A 22691-nucleotide genomic window follows, 5' to 3' on the forward strand; every position below is an offset into this window, starting at 1 on the left:
ACTTTGATTTTTTTTTGTTATTTTATATAAATTAAATTTAAAAAAAATTCCATATTCTATTTTTTTTTGGACAACAATTTGAAAACCAGCTAAAACCGCGTTTTTTTTGGAAATATTGAATTCAAAAATCAGTTTTTCAAAAAGTCGTATAAACCCTAGTTTCCACAACAAACAAGTTTTAAGAAACAGATAAACAAATTTATTGTTATATCACAAAATCTTACAATAAAAAAATATACATTTACATAATGGGTTTAAGCACTTTGATTAAAAAATAAATGGATTATTAAAGGATTATACATATTTTAAAATATGGTCAAGCATTAAAGATTCAGAAACATTCAGATATATAAAGCATATACACATATTATATAAAACAAGGAAATCAAATTTTATGATAAAGGAATAATAATACATCATATTAAGGCCCACACTCTTCTTGAAACCTCAGTGATAGAATGAATAAAGAAAGATTTTATGCATTCTTAAATATTCAAAGAATTAAAACAAATACTGAGACACAGTAAAGAAGAAATAATCTGAATGGATACAGATTAAGCAAGAATATTAAGAAAATTAGCAAATATTCAGTACAATGCTAATGAAAATATACAAAATAATTAAAATTCAAAAAGTATTAATTGCTAAGATAAAATTAATTTTGTTCTACAACAAAAAGACAGGTTTACTTTATTCATGAATGTTTGCTATTTAATATATAGTTTTATATTCAATGATCCGAAGAATACAGACATTGAAGGAGCATTTCCTTTTTAACTACAATTCCATTAATGTGCACGTGCAAACTAACATAAATGTTATAAATTTGAAAATCTGCATATGCAGCAAATATCCTATATTTTTTTAAACAAAGGGAAAATTTCTGGAATGGATGGGTTTACAGATGAATATACTCGGACAATTTCTGTACAATTCTACTTATTGATTCTCACAAATAATAAACATATATATAAAAAAAATGACAAAAAATGTCATATATATATATATAAAAAAAAAATGACAAAACCAACCAACTACTTTTTAAGAGTATGTAAATCCAAAATAAAACAGATCCGAATAATCATCTTTCAAATAAAACATTATCTTATCATTTGATTTAATTAAAGGAAATAATATAGTTCTAACTATCAATAAAAAGATGGAATTTCAAATTCAAACAACAGCACAAAAGATATATAGCAGCATATGAGCAGCATTTGCTACAATATAAAAAAATAAAAGCTCTATAATTATGGTGGTACAGTTCCCTTTCACTGTGTGGGCGCCAGGGCTTTTGGGTCCCAAAGGCGGACATAACGCAGGGCATCATTCAGTCGTTGACACCATCTTTCCCGCTCTTCACGGGTATCAGCTGAAAGCAAACGTCTTGTGGTAGTGAGTGTGTCATGACTTTGGGATATCAGAGTGTCACGGTCACCTTTCTTCCTGGGGCGCACCTCCACCAGCTGGAAGGTGTGGGGACGAGCACAAATGTCACGCGATACCACTCGGACTTCCTTTGTGATACATTGACGTAAATCAATTGAACCCATTGCATCCTGGAAAAAATGATTGAAGAAACTTTCATTGTCAATGATAATAACAACCTTTAGCATACTATTTTTAAAACATATGTTTCACACTTTATTTATTCAACTATATGGCATCCTACCAAATTTCAAAGGAGTGGAAAGGGGATGAAATTCAAAACTTCAATGATGTTTTACAACTATATTAACATTTTTATAGCAACTGTGTTTAGGAATTCTTTAATTACCTTATATTTTTGTGAAAGTGTTGCATATTGGATCTCAAGCCATTGCTCATATTCTGTGCAGAATTTTTTCAAAAAATTTCTAGGAAATAAATGTAACATTCAATTTTCTTAGGTGCCTAAGCATACTTTTTTTGTCAATATAAAAAAAAAGGGGGGGGGGATCTAACATATGATTATTCATTTTATAGATTAGTTTGATTAGCACCTTGTTTGGAACTTAAATAATTGCTGTTTTGGGATACAACATGAATAAATCATTTTAAACCATAGTCATGAGACATCAAAATTATCCACCTTCCAGGTTTCAAACCTATCTAATGGCACTATAAACTAGATTCTACAATTAGGTGACTGTGATTCATTCCAGAAGTTCTAGATGGGACACTCATACTTCATAACATATCTAGATGTAATTTTGTTGCTTCCTAAAAAAGGCATGCTTAAAAAGAATGAATTTGGGCATAATAACTTTTTTATACTTAAGACGCAATATTTTTAAATGATTTTTATTACTGTAAAACTATTTAGATAATGATACATTTATGTACAAAATGTTATAAAAATGCATAATGCTTTCCTTTTAATTTAGTATTTATATAAATGTGTTTTGTTTCGAACGCTTTACAGAGATATCTTAAATAAAATTGAATGACCTTATTTTGTGCAGTAAATAAATTGATGCAAAAATTCCATTCTAATAAAAATTCTCTATTAAAACCCAATGACAAGAATAAGAAATGAATTTTAGACCATTATTTATAAAGATAAGGAAAAGTTTTATATGATTCAATGAATTCATGAATAATAGCCTGCCTGGTGAATATAAAAAAACTACCAATCATTAATACTGTTATTACACTGAAAATTGATACTACCAATGTAAAACAGTCATTTTGCCCTCTTGATATGTTGTGATATGTCTGGTAATTGAATTTATAATAAAATCAATTTATAATCCAGCTAATTATTCGTAAGTATCTCATAAACTAAAATAAAATAATATAGTTCGACTATAAAGAAAACTTAAATGAAAAAAATAAAATTGAAGAAATTCTAAAAGAAAGTATTGATAATTTTTAAATAGTCAAATTTAGTTAGTGTCAGTTGAAATGATATACAGTATATAAACATGACAGGAATTTATTTTCCCCCCTATACATATAAGTTTAAAAATTATTCCGTAACATAAGTTTAAAAATTGACTTGTGAAGTTGAGCAATATGAACACTTTAAATGCATGAAAATGCAAGCTTGACATTTATATTCATTTTTCTTAAGTTTGTGTAACACCTAGTGTATAAGGTATATAAATATATATTAGACAATTCAATCAATGTATTAACACATTTAATTTTTTACAATGTAATTTAAATGGGCCTGCCGGTCATTGGTGACCCCCAGGGCAGTCAAGGTGTTAAAGAATTCCTTTTCAAAATAAATAAATAAAAGTAATGAATGATTAAAAAATAAAAAGAGCAAACAACAATGAAGCAAAATATAACTGAAAGAATTATATAATAAACTTTACAAGAACTGATATCTTAAATATCAATGTTTATAGAAATATTACTTAACAAAAACAAAAATAAGCATAGATGTAAGGAATGAAATATTTTAAACAAGAATATAAATATATGAAAATTAATTAATAGAAAAAATAACTATAAACTGAGAAGTAAAAAAGAAGAATAGAAAATTTGAGAGACAAACATGTACTGAACAAAGCAGTAGTGTACTACACATATATTTGGCAAAACTATCGAATTAAAATAAAACCAAAAACTATACATACATACCTTTTTGTTTTCTTCATCTGGATATTTCCAATAAGATAACAGATGGTTTTCTAAGCAGCACCATCGCCTATGCCAGGCTCCAAAGCCACTTACGTCTTCAAACATGGTCTGCAAAATAGAACACGAATATCATTTAATATAAGCAATCCTCATTTTCAAAAAATACAACTTCACAGATAGAATATAATAAGAAATTGACAAATATATATGCCCAGAGGTGTCTATTTTCCTTACACACTACCTCACTATAACAGCAAAATACTTTCTCTTCATAATTACACGGTCAAATATCAAAAAGATCTAATGTAACTATAAATGTGTGACTTACAACCACACATATATTTATTAACATATGTTAGTCAAAGAATCTCATAAATCTGAAATGGATAAATGAAAGCTGAAAACTTTATTACTTACTAAAAATCCTCTCTCTGTGACATTATGTTCAGCATGTAACTGTAGTTTGACTTTGAGAACACCTTCCAAAGGTGAAGTAAAAGGAATCTGCAAACAAAAAGTTTAGTTATATTTTTTGTAATTGCGACTGATTTTTAATATTCATATAATTAGATATAAAAGACAACTGAAAAAGTTCATTAAATTCTTAATTTTTAAAAAACTTTGACACATTCTAACAAATCATATCACAATTTAAGCAAAGTAAGAGCATGTGAAATTAAAAGCCTCTGCCACCCCACTCATATTATTTTAAATACCTTTACTTTGAGACACATATTCAAGCATTAAATATGCTTATGATTTACTGACCTGCATGTTCCTGCTTTTATTTCAACAAAAACAAATTGGATACCTTTTTTCCTCCAAGTACCCTTGACTAATCAATTAAAGAATTTAAATTTAACTAATTCATTTTTAAAAGCAAGTCTGTAAAATTCAATATTTCATCTGATTTCCCTTTCTTTTAAAAAGAATTCTACTTAATAATAGTATCTCTCCACCACTATTCTTGCATGTGTTTCTAAATTTAAAAATTATAATTTCTTTTTCAAGATTCTACAAAAAATAAATTGAAGAAAACACACGATACATTAAATTATATTTTACCAAAAATGAAAAGCCTGCAAGCCATTTCATTTAAACAAACACCTAAATTACACAGCTTTTAACAATGCATTAAAACTATTAAATATGTGTGGAAAATATACAATTCATGAAAAATATTGTTGATAGTCACATAAAATCTTAAAAATTATTAAAATTAGAAAAAAATATTCTTCAAACTAAATTATTTATTTTGAAAGAATAAATTACATTTATTCTCAGGTATTATACCTATTTTTGACCAATATCACATCATTTAGTGTAATTAACCAAGTCTACGAATCAAAAACTCAAAAAGATTGCAGCCAATGATGCAAAGTTGGAAGGCAGACACCTTGCCATACACTGACTGCCCTTGTTATTTCTTGTTTGTATGATCAAGTAAGAGTCAGCCATTAGTACATTGCATCTGCAAAAAAATGTTTTATCCCTAGGTAGTGTACTTGCAAATAACACTGCACTAAAAACAAATCAAGGATTTTAAAAAAAAATTATAATTAAGCTTCTTACAGTGCTATAATAATTTCGTGATGAATGTTAACTCATTAATTTATGTTATTATATGGAATTATTAATTCTGATATGAATTGATGCTGCTGCAAAACAATTTTTACTATACAATTGTTTTATAACTTAAGTACAATTTATTTCAACCATACAGAAATCTTATGTTAAATATAATTTTAAAAAAAATTTAGAAATTTAAAAAAATATATTTACTTAATAAAAAAAATTAAGTCAAAAGATAACACCCCATTTAGATTTAAAAAATTTAAGAAAGATACAAAATTATCACATTGGCTTATTATTTATGAATTATTTAGCTTATTAAAAAGATTTGATGCCTAAAATATAAGCAAAGGTCTTCAATAAAATAATAGCAGACTCACTTTGTCTAAAGTAAAACATTTCTTAGTGCAATTTTGGAGAGTAAAACGAGTGTAACCAACAACTCGGAAGCTGGGGGACCTCACAGCATGAGGCCCACCTGGGCTGCTAACGGCTGTAAGGGAAATGAAAAGATAATTTAATACAATTTTATTAAAAGTATCACAGTACTGTGATGAGGTAAATAATACGTTCAAAATAAATATTTAATTAATTAAACTGATAAACTTTTCTTATTAAAAACACACTTTTATTCATTCACTATAAAACAATGATTTTTTTTTAAATAGAGAAATAGATCAAATCTAAATTATAAAAGAATGAAAGGCTGGTAGAAATACTCCAAGAAATAACAGAAATTTTGTTATATTTATAGTTTATTTTTAATGAAAATTCAGGAAATTTGCTATAAAGAAATAAAACCACAATAAATATCATAAAATTTTTACTATAAAAGTTTTAGATAAAAGTAAGAAAAACACTTCTACATCACAAATGAGAAGAAAAACACTTTTTTTTGTGTGTGTGTGTGTGTTTGAAATTCAAAACCAATCTTAAAAATTGCATTTATTAACCCATTAAAAGACCAGTTTTCTCAACTCAAGGTACAGTAAAACATTTTTTAAGAGTGATTCATCTAGGTTATTAAATTAATTAAATAATAAGTAAAAATCAATATACATAATTGTGTGCGAGATAAGGAACTGAAGCATCTAGGATTTTGTATTATTAAAAGACTTGTGAAAACTTATACCAACATACATAACTTCATTTAAATATTCATAAATTTAAGCATTCTTTCCATAGTCCCAATAAAGGTTAATTTATCATTAAAATAACTATATAAAAGAAAGCGGTTTTTATTTCCAAGCCAGTTCCATGTATATCGTGAATGTTTCTTTTTTTATTAATCACTGAAATCATTTTGAATAGCAGTGGCTAAAAGTTTAAGGATATTTATTTTTTTCTTGGAAGAAGATAACTATAATACCAGGGGGGGGGGAGTAAATAAGAGAGAAACATAATTTTTTAAAAGAAGAGAAATGTTTAAGGATTGTTCATATCTGTCTACCTCCTATAAGATAATGGGGCAATGGGTACATCACAAAAATGCTCTGCCCAGCAGCAAATAATTAATTCGTGGAATGTCTTAAAGTATGCACATAATTCAAGCTTCCAAGGTGTATGTGTGTGTGTGTGAGAGAGAGAAATCCATATTTTTGCACCCTCTTTCTAAAAGAACAAATATCTCAGCAAAATTATAGAAAGGTTAATCAAAACATGCATTGAAAAGAAAATCTCAAAATAGTTTATTAAGACAATTGTTTGCTTACCAGGAAGTTTTCCATCACCTTTCTTTCCTTTAGGCGTTAGTCGAATCTTGCTGTGATCCTTCATGAGAGAGAGTAAAAACATATTAAAGTTCATAAAGATTGATCAAATCATTCTCAGTTCGGATACAAGTACAAGGTAGTTTAAATCATTGTTCTGATTACAAACAATTTCATATATTTAATGATTTATGGTTTAATGAGGACTAATGAATTAACTAGAAAGTGGATGAAAATTCAAACATTGCTTTACATAATTTAGGACTGTTCTATGTCACTTGAATAACATCTCTTTGATAGTCAATATTACAAGATATGAAACATCAATAAACACCAATACCAAAAAATTCTTTTCCTTTTAAAAGGTACCTACTGGTTTCTTTACACATTTTTTGAAAAACATATTTATAAAAACAACTATTCTTTCAATGATTTATATTCATATCTTTGCTGGTCACCAACCGCCTTTTTGCATATGTCTTGCTTTGGACAAATGTTGATTTTATATATGTTATTGATCTATATCTAAAAGTTCGTTATTGTGTAACAAACAAAATATTTCTTGTACAGTTAAGAGACAAAAACATTTTCAAACATAACTTCTCCCCCCCCCTCAGGAAGCACTTATAAAATGTTAACTTATTAATATATGAAACTGCAGTTGCACTGAATTTCAGTTTACAACACTTCATCTGCAATAAATGAAATTTCTGTCTCCTACTCTGTAAATTTCTCCATTTTTAATTTAATAGTTATAGCTGTTTGTAATGAGGGCAATAATTTTGAATTACAATGCAGGGGAAAAAAATTTTTTTTGTACAATTGGTATATCTTAATGTTCTTAGTCTTCAAGAAAAATGTATGCACTTGTGCTTTAATAAGTTTAACTTCAAAAGATTAAAACAAAATTTAATTATTTTTAAAGGCATAACTGAGATTGAATAAATACATAGAAATAAAAATAATGATACAAAATTAAACAAAACTCATTAATTGATATAGGTGACTGATGGGAAATTGAATACATAACATTATAAAAGGGATCAGTAAATATAATCCAAAACATCATAAATCATCGAATGTTTTAAAAAATATATATAAATACACCAGGGACAGCTGGTCCATGAGGCTTATAAAGCTGCATAAAATCCAAACTTAAACAGACTTAAAAAAAATCACCACATATAGCAACAATCTAGTAGTGAAAAACTTGATTAGTATTACATCTTAATTAGGAAAAACAAGATCTGCTTCTCACAAAAATATAATTTAATTTTTTTTTACCATGCATGTCAAAATGATGCACAAATAGAGAGAAATAGCATTAGTAAATTAGGCAGCATATTTTTAATCACAGTAAAATTCAGAAATAAAAATCCCCCGCTCATTTTTCATATATTTATCCTAAATGATTTATTTTGGGTTAAAGTCCCCCCCCACTCTTTCAGTCTAGTTTTCACATTAAATTGAAATGATGAAAAAAATAATTGAAATTGCACCTTGCCACATGAAATATTAATGTTTTCTTTCTCTTGTAAAAAACCAATTATTCCAAAAACTGTTAATTAGAAAGAAATGAGTCTACATTATTTGAAATATATTTTCAAATCAGAGCTCTTGCATTTAATGGGAATAGAGTAAATAATGCAAACACCAAAAGCTGATCATATCATCTTTAGTTATTTAAGAAATATTTCAGAATACATGCTTTTCTTAAAGCTTAATTTAAAGTTTACTTTACATCTGCCATAAAATTTTACAATTAAATATTCAAATTTTTGGAAAATTACATGACATAATTGTTTGAGAAATAACATGACTGTACATTTTTAGCAAAACGAATAAACAAGAAAAAGAAAAATATATTGGATGTCAAAATACTTACTCTTCTAATACCATACTTCTTATCATGAGACATGCTTTCTTTTTTGGTTTGCTATAAAACAATGAGGCAAAAAAGTAAAATGTTAAGCAAATATTGTTGATAAAATCATATTTTTATATGAATTTTTTCATTTAAATCAAATACCATATAGTTTTGAAATAATGAAAGAGATACAAAATAAACATCAGAATTTAAATTACTGAGTCAAATGAAAATCATGAAATATATATAAAAAATCAAGATAAACGTTAAAATAACTCTTAGTAGCATCCACCTTGACGAATTCAATATGACTGAAGAACATGACAAAGGACATTTTGTATTGAAATATTTACTGGCAAACAATAATGTATTATACCACTTTGTAAAAATGCTTCAAATCTTATTTCTTTCTAATGTTCAACGTGCAACTATATGCAAGAAATCATTGCAATTGTTTTTAAGAAACTGTACAAAAGGGGAGGTTAATTGATTGCACTGTAAAAAAATTAGAAAAATGGAATAAAATCTAAAAGGAATTAATAAAAGTAATATTGTTTTATAAAGTTGAATATTTTAAAATTGCTGGTCTTTTGTTTGCTTTATTTTAGATTAAGTGTTATTTCATGCGCAAAAATTACAAAAACATATATATTTTAAACAGACTATTATTTTCTCAACAACTGTTGTAATTGTATTTGTAAAATAGAGAAGGGAGATTTAAAGGTTGCCATTAAAGACCAGCAAAAGGTAATATCTGAAATTCCTTCTCATTTTTATATTATTTTACATCAAAAAAGAATTAATAGTATGCATTAAAGTGTTACATGTTGAGCAGTAAACAAATACAAAAACTGTTGTTTTCCTCCATTTCAATTCCTTCATTCAGTGAAATGCAATTATAAAATAGACTTTAGAGATTTAAAAGATAATAGGAAAAAGCAAGATTTTACTAAAACTAATTAAGAGGTATTCAAAAAAGTTCTGTTTTGTCCCAAGATTTTCTATAATTATTTTGAAACAAGAACTTTAGATCCTCATTCTGCTGATATTTTAAATATATGATTGTAATCTACTAAAATTGCTTTAAAAAAATTTATTTAAAAGCTTATTGAAGACCATGATATTATGCAAATATAAACAAGAATATTTATCAAGGAAATAAGCAGTGACTATGTTGGTGTAAAAAAGTATATTCTTTTGCAAATAGGGCAGATAATAAGGCCAAATGAAACTAGCTTGCCTTTGGATATTTCATTTTTGTGTTAGCATACCATATATTTGAAACTGGGTTAAACTAGTATTTATTTACAAAGTAATAGAACCTCCATTAAATAAAATACTTAACATATAAAACTCTAAAAATAAGCACTCTTAAGCAAATTTATATATTTTCTTCAAATCATTCTATAATGTGGCATACTATGCTTAGTTTCATCTTAAAGTTAAGAGAATTGAGAATGAATTGGGACTTTTTTTCCAACCAACTGAATCCAAAATTTGATAGAGAACTAATATTATGGTGTAAATTACCAATTTTAATTGCATGACTCATGACATATTTTAGTTACATTCATGATACTCAGTGCAAAAAAAATGAACAAACAGTTTACACTTTTTAAAATATATTCAAAGCTTAGATAAATCTGGAACTTAAGAAGAAAAGATAGTAATTTGAAAATCATTCATACAGCTATACTTGCACTTTCGAATTAATATGTTCATAAATACAGGAATAGACAGACTGATAGATTTAGGCTAAAAATTTGTCAGAGGTTTATAATTTAATAAATTTTAAGTAATATAATTTTAGTAATAAACTTTATCCATCAAACAAGAGCAATATTTAATTATTGCCTTAGCATGCAAGTGGATAATAGATAATCCTTTGAAGCATTTTACTAGAATTTGACAGAAAGATGTGTTATTTCTATAAAGACGACATAAAATTGCATCTATCTAACTTGCTTCAATTTATCATATTCACAGTCCATCATATATTTTTTAAAAAATAGCTTTTCTAATTCAGTGAAATGTACAGGTCAACCAAATTCTCAAAATCAAATTTTTGATTATTGTAGCACTATTCTACATATTTCATACATAAAAATAAAATTTAATATTGTATATATTTATTTAAATTGAAGGAGTATAAAACTTGCAGGCAAATGCAAAGTTGTTCTATTAGGGTTTTTTCCCCAAGAAAAGTATGAAATCAAACAAAGTTTTTTAGGGAATAAATTTTAATGTAATGACTCTTAAAAAGTGCCTGAAAATACTTACCAATGTAAAGACTTCAAAGACAACAGAAAAATCTGGAGGAAGATTCTTCAATTTAATCAGATTGGTGAAGTGTAGAGAGCCATCTGCTATTTTATCATTTGTAGACACCATTTGTGTTTCAATCACTTGATGACCATGACGCACAAGGCACAGAAAGTAATGAATATCACCTGAAGAAAAATTTTTTTAGCTTATTAAACATCACATGAATATTATGTTTTTTTTTAAAAAACAATATCTGTATTTCTCAATGTATCATATTTTATTTCAATAATGGATTAATTTTAAAAAATTAGCTTCTTTAAGGCCTATTTAGAAAATATCACTTACTCACACACCTATGCCTTTCACATCGTCATGAAAAACTGATTTGGTATATGAATAGGATAAATTTTAAAAAATCTATAAGAAAGGGGATAAATTGAATTTATAACACATATATGTGCATCATCAAGTATAAGTATTAGCCATAACCATTAATTTTGTTATATATACATAAACACATAGACTACCATGTCAACCCTATTTGGATGATAGCAAAAGTTTTCATTTAATAGAGAATTTAATACAAGTAAAACATGCGCTTAATTTATAATAGGTTGTTTTAACAGGTGGACATTATGGGAATCACTTGCAGTTCACACCTATTATAATATATATTCTCTTTCCTACTATAATTAAGAGATAGCAAAGCGTCGAATTAAATAATTGATATGAATGCAGGCATGATTTATGGCAAAGGAAGTATTATAAGAAATACATATTTCATAATATGCCACTCAAAATAAGTTTATAAGCAATTTCACTGCTATAAAGCTAATTGATATGATATAATCCATTGTTATATTATTATTGAAGAATGTAATTAAAATTTAAATAATGAAATGCCTCCCGGTGCACACTCACTGGTTTTACCCTCAAGCTGAGCAGCAATGAAGTCTCTTTTCAGCGGCAATTCCATATTCATGATAGTAAGTGTTCCATATCCATCCTCTGCAACACCTCCTTGGGCTCCATGAGATTTCAGCCGCTGGATCTCATTCAAGCAGGCTTGACGCTTTTGAGCTGAGAAATGTAACTTTTTATTAGTTTTAGATACATTTGAATAGTTATTGATTAATAATGAAACAGACTAAAACACATACTAACATAAAATAAAAAATGTTTAAATATTTGCAAAGTATTATAAGCAATATTAATTTTTAAGAAATGATAATTTGCATTTATAGTATCTATGAATAAAATGTTAATTGAGTACAATACTTAAGAATATAACTCTACATTCGATCTATAGGATAGACATTGTTGTTATTAGCTTTTTTCTTTCACTCAAAACTATAAAATTTAATAATACATCGTAAAATATTTTTATATTTTGGAAGAGAAATACCGAGGGTTTTAGTTTCCACTCAATCTGGTACTGGATTTCTCACAAATTTGATTAAATTTGCTATAAAAATATTCATAAAAACTTTTAATAACAAAATTGCAGTACAGTAAAATTATAAATAAAAATTCACTTAGTAATGCAATGCATAAAAAATTAATGTAAAAAAAAAAAAAATTTGAAATATTCTCTTTATTTGAAGTCATACCTTTGTCAATATAATACAAAACTTTTTCCATAGAATTTCATATAAGAAAGACGTACAGATACATATTTCCTTGAAAAGAAATCTCAACAATAGTTTGTACTTACTAGCAGTAAGTAATACTTTCTCTGCTTCAACCTCTTCAGTGGAACCACTGAATTCTGGTTTAGTACAACAAACATTGATCAACTGGCTAGTCTGTCCAATGATGTTTTGCTGTAGAACAACTTCTTCTTGCAGACGCTGTTTGGTAAAAGTTTAGGGAAAATGAAAGTTTTTATTATATACTTCCTTTCTTTTAATGCAAAATACTTTTCAAAAAAACTGAAATATAGACAATATTTAAAATTTACTAAAAAAATTAATTATAGAAAGGATAATTTTCATTTAATGACAGAGTTCTAAATTTTTATATTTTAATGGCACAAAATATATAAAATTGATGTAATATCCTCATGATAATACTTTTATGAAATGGAACGTCAATGAAGAATCAAAATTACTTTGAAAATACAGTCATAAAATAACCATTGCTAAAGTTTAGATGAGACAGACTAGTAGCTTTGAATAATACTTAAGATTTTGGTAAATAAAGTATTATTTATCAATTTATCCACAGTTAATTCCCTATTAATATATCTTTTCTTAATATTCAATGCAAATATTCTTCTAAAAATCAGGATGAAATAACAAAATACAAAATTTGCTTCTGAGAAATAAATTTTTCAATATTATTCTTCATTTATGGTTTAGAAAAGAATGTATATTTTTATACAAGATTTCACCACTTTATCACTGATCTCATTAAGATCAGGATAAAACCCATTTACTAACTCATTACTTCCATACAATTTAATGGTAATGTGTGTCTGTTATGTAAGTGTTGCTAATGCCCAAACAAAACTATTGCACTGACTTCCATGAAATCTGGCATACAGGTAAACATAACAATTATTCTGTGCATCTTTAACCCTACATTTCAAAATCTGCCACAGAAAATTTTTATTTAACCCATTTAAAATGGCTTTTTTTAAAGGTAATTTCCAGATGCTGAAATCCACATTGGCTGATAATTACTATTCAATATCATTGTACACACAGTATGCATCTTTTTGACTCAGAAATTTGTGATACTTATGGTGCACAATCCATCAGGAATGAGTTAATAGTTTAAGTTGTCTGGGATTTTTTTTTTTTTTTTTTTGCACAAATTTGGATGTAGTAAAGTTTGTAATGATCATAAGAAGAAAAAAACATCTTTGCCCCATCAAAAAAAAGCAATTACCATGTTAAAGATGTAATTTAATGATTTTCTAATTTCTTTGGAAACTTCTAAACAGTAGTTTTTCTAAAAAGTTATAAGCATAGCTGTCTTTGGTGACAAGCTATTCATTGAATATATATATCTAAAATAATTGATAAAATCAAAAACCAATCAACCAGTCAAACCATTTCACCGATTTGGCTAAATCTTGTTTTATATGAAATTTGACGACACATAGATACATCATCAACAGTCAACTGCCCTCTGCCAATTTGACTTTTGAGAGAAATCTTCAAAATATTAATTTATTGCACATTGTCTAGGGGGGAAAAGTCACAACAATTTCTGAACGTCAGCTATTGCAACAATTTTGCAGATTTTTATTTCATATGAAAGTTCACAATCACTAGATATAGTATCAAGGATCAAATTGTAAAATGATGAAATTTAATCTCCAGTTCAATAACTGGTCGAATATCAACAATTTTTGTTGTAAATTCTGTTACTTTGGAAGTATAGTTAATTAATTAAATAGCTCTATCTATAATATGTCTTCATTATTTAAAAATGTATTTTTTATTTAGATAAGATGCTCTTCCATGAAATTGGTTAACAAAATATTAGTAACATTTATAACATCACAAAAGTATTAATAAGATAATTTCAGTCATGTAAATCAATTTTGAAGAGAATTTTACTGATAAAAAAGAATTCCGTTTTAATCAAACCATATTATTTTTCCCATAAATTTTTAAGTTTAGACTTGAGAAACAATGATAGAGCAAAACTGGACTCTTAAAAGGCTCTTTCAATGTTTTAAAATTGTAATGAATTGAAAAATGAAAGATTATTCATGAAAAACAGGTGACATATTTAGGGATCATGAGCATTGATATGAAATAAGACATTCTTTAATTGATACAATACTTGCATCCGGAGAACTCTATCAATATTTTCCCTCCTCTCTCAAAAAAAGTATATAATGAAGTTTATTTTTCCTACTCCAGTTCCTTTACAAAATACAGAAGAGAGAGAAGTAAATAACCATTGATTATATATTTAAAGATTATGAGCTTTCATATGAAATTAAGGGTTTCAAAATCAGACTAGTAATTAAATTTAAAAAAAATGAAAATTAATCTCTTCCATAAACAATTAAAAATTCTTTGAAAGAATATCATAAAATTTAATAAAATACGAAGCTCTTTATTTACATATGAAAACACTTTTTAATTATTAAAAAAAAATGAGCCATTTAATGAAATGTGATGAAATCTTGACTCTAATTCCTCATGCTTCATAGCAACATTTGAAATATATATATCCATTCCGTAGTTTCAATTTCTTTAGTGCACAAATTATTTACACATATTTTCATTCATTATTTATACTGATAAAATATTTTTTTTAAAAAAAGTTATACATTGACTTTACCTTGATGGCTTCTTGAATGTCAATTATTCTTCCCTGCTCTTCCTCAGTTAAAGGAGGGACTTGCTCCCGCCTCACAATAGTACGCAAAGGTGGAGTGCGAGAATCTTGCTTCTGCTTGCGGTAGAAACTGACAGTGTATGAGAGAGGCTGATGACCGGCTCTTTCTTCCCCATCTGTTGTCCCACAAGAGCTGCTGCTTAAACTCTGAGAAGGCTGGAGAAGAAACAAAATACATTCATAAATTTATTATCTCTCTTACAATTTTATTTTCTTCAAAATTATGAGCAAAATTGGAAATGGTAGGGGAAAAACAAACAGCAATCATATAATATAAAAAAGCTGAAAATATGTTCAATAATTTCACATCTGATTTTTTTTTATACATAAACATTTTCAAAACAGAAAACACAATCAACTTGTATTTAAATGATAATAGAAATATATGAATCTAAGCCTTTTCTAGAATACTAAGACAATATTTTGATATTTTAGAGTTTTACTTTGGTATTTTTGATTTGTTTCTCTAAAATGAAATAATAACTCAGTTTAGTTAATGATAAAATAAAAACTTGGTATATTTTTTGAAATAGTTAATATTACAATTCACATTTCCTATTTTGAATTAAAACAAATTTAAGAAAATAAATTCAAGCTGTAGTAAACCAATTAAGTCATTTTTTGAGAGGGAATTAAATGTTTAGAATGGCTTTAATAAACAAAAAGAAAGAAAGCCAAAATTTTACAAGAATTTTAATACATTTCCGGACTTGAAATTTTTAACAACAAATGCTCAGTTCAATTAATATTATGCAAACAGCTATTTGAAGAAATATTTATTATTTTTTCTTTTCTTTTTAAATAGCAAATGATCCACTTTCAAGCATTTATTGCTTTTTTTTTTGTTGTTGTTATCTTAGAATTCCTATTAGAAAAACTAAAGCAGGATTTATTTTATTTTATTTTTTATTCTTCTCATGAATGAAATCAATGGCCATTTCTTGACTGCAGTATGCATACATAACATTTTTATATAAATATTTTAAAACAATATGTAAAAATGTTATTTATATTTATGCTTTTTTTTCTTATTAAATATCAATGGTCTGAAAAATATTTAACTTTTAGATGTTTTATACTACAGGTAGATATTAAACAAATTTCACTTACATAACAAGAGCTTCCATCCGAGACAGAATTGGCAGAATATCGATCAGGAGCACTGTTTCGATCTTCATCTGTTTCAGAGAAAAACAATTAAAATTTAACCCATAAGTTATTTAGAAATTAAATGTAAAATATTTTACATATTTTTATAATTTCACTAATCAGCAAACATATACAACTTACATTAAATATACAAATAGGAAATTCACAAAGCCTCTTTACAATTAAAAAAAAAAAAGGATATGATGAAATATCCTACTCAGATTATCTCATGTACCCATTTTGTTCTTAAAAATTTGAGATTACACTGCATTTATAATATCGTGATAGTGAACAGGGGTGTTTGTGGGACCCCAAAAAATCCCCTGAAACTTTTACGGACTTACTACCGACATTTTGGAGTTTCGAGAAGGGGGGGGGGGAGAAATGAAAAATTACAATTATGAAGTATTGAATGACCTAATTATAAAAGTTCAATGAATTACTTTTTTTGAAAAATTAAGACCTTTGAACCCAGGTCACGTGATCGCACATCTGGTCGAACGAAGTCTCTCCCTTTTTTTTTCTGCCGCGCCTACTTGCCGAAAAGAATCCAGAAGAGAATGTCCGAGAACCGGGGGAATGAGTCATAACTCGCAATAAGGAAAGAACAAAAAAGTTTTTTCCCCCTTTTCACGCATTATCACTGTCTTTGGAGAAAGAAAGGAAAAGTTTTCACCACACACACTGACCTTGCGTTTTCTGCTTTCAAAGCAAACAAAATTACCCAGATCAAAATAAAAAATTCATTATTATTCCTACTTCCTTTTGAACGACGATCCCCGGAATTTCCGGGTATCAAAGTTCAAAATCCCTGGAATTCCGGGGTTTCCCCGGAGCACAAACACCCCTGAGTGAAAGAGAAACTGAAAAAGAAACTTCTAAGAAATCATTAATTTTCAAGAAAAGCATTTACATTACAATTCATTGTAACAAAAGTGAATATGCAAAATTACAGTATTAAGTAAAGAAAGCTTCCACTTTATGACTCTTGAATTTATGCATCCTACAAGAAAATTACGGAAACATGGGTTGATACCATTACTACCATACATAAAGCCATACAATATACACGGAATACATCAAGCTCCATCAGATTCATAAATTAATTGTACTCATAGAACTGTATTATATTAATGTCCACTCATTTTTTATATATTTTCTAATAAATTTTAATTTAATTAATTTCTTAATAAATTTTTAATTTATAAAAATACTTAGTCGATGCCTTGTTTTATGCCATTTAAGCTTTAAGAAAAGTCAGATTTTAACTTGCCTCTACCAAAATCCTTTCACATAATTAAAATTTTAACACTCCTTCCATCTTTTTCCCGCATCCCTGTATTCTACTTTTCCTCTCAATCAAAATGTCACTCCTTCCAAGTTGAAAGAAATAGAATTCATATTTGGATCCATATAAACTATTTATATAAAAAAAAAAAAAAAAATTAAATCTCTTAATTAAACTGGAGATCAATTAGTTAATTGGATTTCTGCAATTTACAACTGAACCAATCTTAGAATATTAAAATTACATTTCATTAGAATAATTGATTTTTCACATTAAGTGTTTTTATTTAATTATATTCCCATTCATTTTGAATTCATATGGTTATTATATCACCATCCACTATGTAATTTTTCAGCCTTTGTCAAATGATGAAAAAACCTAACTTTATCCCTATACTAAAAAGAGAACATTTAATACAACTTTCCCAACATGTCTCACATTTGCTTATATGGTGATTATTAATTAAAATCGAATTTGACAGGAATTGGATTTGACCCAGAACCCTTTGATCCTAATCATAAGGCAACTGCAGCCCATCAGAATGAGTGAAAATTAACTTTAATCATTAATTAATGTAAAATTATTTCAATGCCATCTTCAAATGTTTCGATATAGGATTAATATCATTATAAAAAATGGGGAAACATAAAATAAAGTATGAAACCTGCAAAATGATATTAAGTATGGTTTCTTGGGGGAGGGGGTGTCAGCAATAGCATATACTCATAAATAAAAAGACTATTTAAGAGATGGGAGGGGAGGGAATGATGGTTGGAAAGCACTGCAATAAATGATAATTAAATTAACAGTTCTAATTAAGCTATCCAAGTAAAATGTATCACATGCTTTTTCTATTCCTTTACATTTAGTTTGTCATCATTAACAGAAACGCTGTTATTCTTCTTTAAAGATGCAATTTCTTGTGAAAACTTATTCCAGAACTTTTTTTTTTTTACTGTAGCAGGAATTTTATGTCATCCTATATATATAAATAGTTTTTTTATTATTTAATAAAGAAAATAGATTGCAACATTTGTTTTAATTTTTCTAGCTAGTTAAGTTATAATGAAATGCAGATGACTGTCTTAGGAAATTGTAATTTTGAAGAGCTTCCTGAAGGAAGGAGTGTTATCCGTAAAAGCAATGCGTTTCAGTAAAATTAGTGTTATTTTAAAAGTGTATTTGCCAACCTTTAATAAGCAAAATCATGCAAGTTAAAAATTTCATATAAATGCATTCTTCTGAATTTAATTCTTTAACAACTACAATAAAGTTTGTTTTCTTTTGTAACAATCAAAACTATCAAATCCAATCAGATAAACTGCTAGCTTTCAGTAAAAATATTTTTTTAAATTGATTCAAAAGAAATATCTATAAATGTTTTATTACTGAACATCTTCTAAAGTTAAACTACCAAAGTAGTTATAATAAAAATTCTTTAAGATCTAAAAGAAATGATACTTATGATGATGATCTTATACAGTGTTTTGTTTGGGTTCAATAGTACAAGAGCCATTTGTTAGCTAAACTGTACCTGAAAGGGCACAAATGTATATCCAAAATAAGAATCTGTATGTGCACATACACAAGTTGACATTTGAACTGGAAGTCAGTTTAAAAGAAAATGCTACATTTAAAATTGATATGAATCTCAAACTCACTTTCAGTTTCAGTTTCAATCCCAGCTGCAGCAGCAAATTTCTTAGAATTGAAAGATGAAGTATCTGTGAAAGGATCATCATCAGCAGATTCTTCTTCATCAAAGTTTGAATCAGTTTTTGATTCTTCATCTTCTGAAGCAGCTGGCTCTTCATGTTCTGACTGAACATGCTGTTCCTCATGTTCAGATTCAGTTAGCTCTTCCTCACAGTCTGACTCTACTTGCTCATCTTGTTCTTCTTCCGATGAGTAAGACACATTCTCTCTAGCAGGGAGTGCATGTGGTGGAACTTCCTGTAAAAGAGCAAAGCACATCAAAGGCAAATATAAAACTATATCACAGTATAGAGTTTCTTTAAAATCTTTTTCCTAGATTTTAAAAATGATATTAAAACTAAAGATTTTGCTCCAAATAAACAATAACTTTGAGAGGTCCCCATTAATATGAACAATTTTCTAGACGATCATTAAAAATATCTGTACTAGCTATTACACAAGAAAAATTATCAACAGTGAAATGTATTATGTACAAGGTAAAGAATTCTATAAAAATAAACTTTAAGAATTGGTCAGGCATAAACAGGAGAGTCCTTTTTATATAGGCAATTATAAATGCTTGTTGTGACAATATAAATAAAGACAATCATAACAAAGTACAATGAACACATGCTAGTACATTACATTGTGAACTCCTCTTTAAAAAGATTTAATGGGGTCTCTTGCAGAGAAGTGTTTACGACAATAAAGAGAAAACTATTTTGCTAATAATAATACTGAAATATTGCCATGCTTGCTGTTAATGAACTTAGATTCCTACAGATATTAGTTATGTACATTCACATCATCATTAACCCATACCAGAAAATAAGCCAACATTACAAGCATAGATGACTGAATTCTATTTCAAAAACTCTCAAGTTTATTATGGAGTAAATTACCAAGAATAAAAAATATTATAATGGAATAATAATATATTATATATTATTAATATATTCTTGGTAATATATTATATTACCAAGAAAAATAAATGATTATGGAAGTGAACCTTCAGAAAATGCAGACATATCAGCAGATGTCTGGATTTGGAAAAAAATAGACAATGTACCCAAAATAAAGAAATTTGTGTATTGGCTGATGTAATGCTTTGTGCAAACAAGATACTAATCATAAGTAAAGGTTAGTAATAATAAACCTAAATAGAGGTTTTTAGAAATGTTGTACATAAACTTTTGGAAAATATCGGCAACCAAAACCAACATATGTAAAAAGAGCATTTTCCAGGTGAGAAAATTGATACAGAATATTTTCTTGAAACTATTGAAAAAACAAAAGTAAATTGCACATGATCCATTATTATGCCACAAGAAAAACAGATTTTAAAATTTATTAATTAAAAAGGTCAATAATATGTATGCCAATATTTTTACATATGGTGCCTCTCAGAATATTCTTAGTTACATCAAAATCTAAATGGACAATTATTTAACTGTTAGTAACTCAGTAGTAAACTAAACAGTTAACTCAGAATGTTCTTGTAATTGAGCTTTGAAAGATATGCATTTTATGAAAACTCCTCAAATTTTTGCCCTGTACTGAAAGGAAATTTATATTTGAAACTAATTGTAAATATAAATAAAGTCAAATTCATGCAAAAGCAAGAAAATGTTGAATGCTTCTAAAAATTGTGACAAGTATATTAGCAGAATCTGTACATTTAAAATTAAGAAATCAGCAATTGTCTAACAAATTTATTTTGTAGTGAAAACTATAGTGAGACAATTTATAAACTTTTGTCAAGTTTTAAAAGAATTAGAAAGATTTTAAAACATTTTAGTTCTCTTTTATGCCTAATTATCCTTTATTTACATAGGTTTACTTATTAAACAAGCAATTATATATACATATAAGATTTAACAGTACAAAATATTGACAAAGAGCATGCCTTTTCTTTTATTTCAGACTAATGGTCATAATGACTGCTGATCATAATTATAGATATATGGGAAACAATGTAATGCCATTGTTAAAAATAACTTACCATTCATACATAAATGGTTCAAAGAGATCTTACCTCTTCAGACTGGCTATTTGTAACACTAGATGATGAAGATAATTTTTCCCAGTGGTTAACAAGGCTAGACAAAGGTCGTTTCTTATCTGGCTCAATACCAGCAGATTTTACCCATTGCTGCTGGCTGGGGGACATAGGTGGCTCTGCTGGAGGTTTTGGAATAGATGATTCTGATAAAAGTCAAAGCAATAATTAAAAACTTAATAAATCTCAGTCGAAATATAAGTAGGGAAGTAATTAATAATTGGATATTATACTTTATATGTTATTATATATTATATTACAGAGTTAAAACAACATCACATATCACAATCAAAAGCACAAGTATCACATATTTTATTTAGATGTCATGCAATATATTATAAGTAACATCAGTATATAGAATAGTTCCAATTATCAAGACCATTTTGCAGAAAATGTAAAAGGCACAGAATCCACAAACAAAATCCTTGTAAGTAAAGACAATATAACATCTAATATTAATTGATATGTTCAATCTTTTATATTTTAAACAGTGTGTAAGTATATAAAAAGTAAGCAACAGTTTTATAATTATTAAATTATATTATTAATAACAAATTACCCAGCCTAAAAAATAACCTTATTTTTATCAGTTACCCAATTATTTGAACTGAATCAATCAGGTACGAGTTAATCAGAATGATAGTACTAATGCAATTGAAAAATATTTTTTTATTATCTTTATTTATTTTTTTTCATATTGGGAGATATAAATATGGATTTAAACTAAGTAAAAAAATGTCAGAATTGTTACCTATTTATTTTAAATCAATTATACAAGCTTTAATAGAAAATTAATAATAGTTTATTACATAAAAGGATCATACAATTCATCTATTAGCTGTAAGCAATTTCAAAATATCAAATTAAAAGTTAGAATAGTTTTGAAAGAATTCATATCCAAAGTTCAATTAACATTAAAAAAATTTTCCCCCTATATCTTTAAAAATGATTATTACAACTTATATATTACAAATAGAAGACAGCAACATCAAAAATAGCATTCATGCCACGACTAAGAGGATATTTGGCTAAACTTCTCAATGCAAGCAGTGCATTGGGGTCCAGATGCATTTAAATGAAGTTTGGTACTCATTCACCTTTATTTTGTAGAGGCATAAACATTTGTTGACACTTGCGATCAAAGAAAAAGAC

The 22691-nt window shown here is 27.2% G+C and overlaps 1 protein-coding gene across 1 annotated transcript in view; it reads right to left on the minus strand.

Annotated features, from left to right (window-relative positions):
- Positions 1–258: 258 nt before the first annotated feature.
- LOC129989362 (anillin-like) overlaps positions 259–22691 on the minus strand; it is a 33502-nt gene continuing 11069 nt past the window's right edge. The window contains exons 7-19 of the mRNA XM_056097852.1: positions 21516–21685; positions 19447–19738; positions 16459–16526; positions 15292–15504; positions 12701–12836; positions 11908–12066; positions 11002–11171; positions 8740–8790; positions 6858–6915; positions 5526–5638; positions 3991–4077; positions 3574–3681; positions 259–1559 (exon numbers count right to left, since the gene is read on the minus strand). Of these exons, the coding sequence (XP_055953827.1) occupies positions 1272–1559; positions 3574–3681; positions 3991–4077; positions 5526–5638; positions 6858–6915; positions 8740–8790; positions 11002–11171; positions 11908–12066; positions 12701–12836; positions 15292–15504; positions 16459–16526; positions 19447–19738; positions 21516–21685 (1913 nt within the window). The 3' untranslated portion in view covers positions 259–1271. The remainder of the gene's footprint in view (positions 1560–3573; positions 3682–3990; positions 4078–5525; positions 5639–6857; positions 6916–8739; positions 8791–11001; positions 11172–11907; positions 12067–12700; positions 12837–15291; positions 15505–16458; positions 16527–19446; positions 19739–21515; positions 21686–22691) is intronic.

Source organism: Argiope bruennichi, chromosome 10 (assembly GCF_947563725.1).
Source record: "Argiope bruennichi chromosome 10, qqArgBrue1.1, whole genome shotgun sequence".
In the NCBI taxonomy this organism is placed as follows: Eukaryota; Metazoa; Arthropoda; class Arachnida; order Araneae; family Araneidae; genus Argiope; species Argiope bruennichi.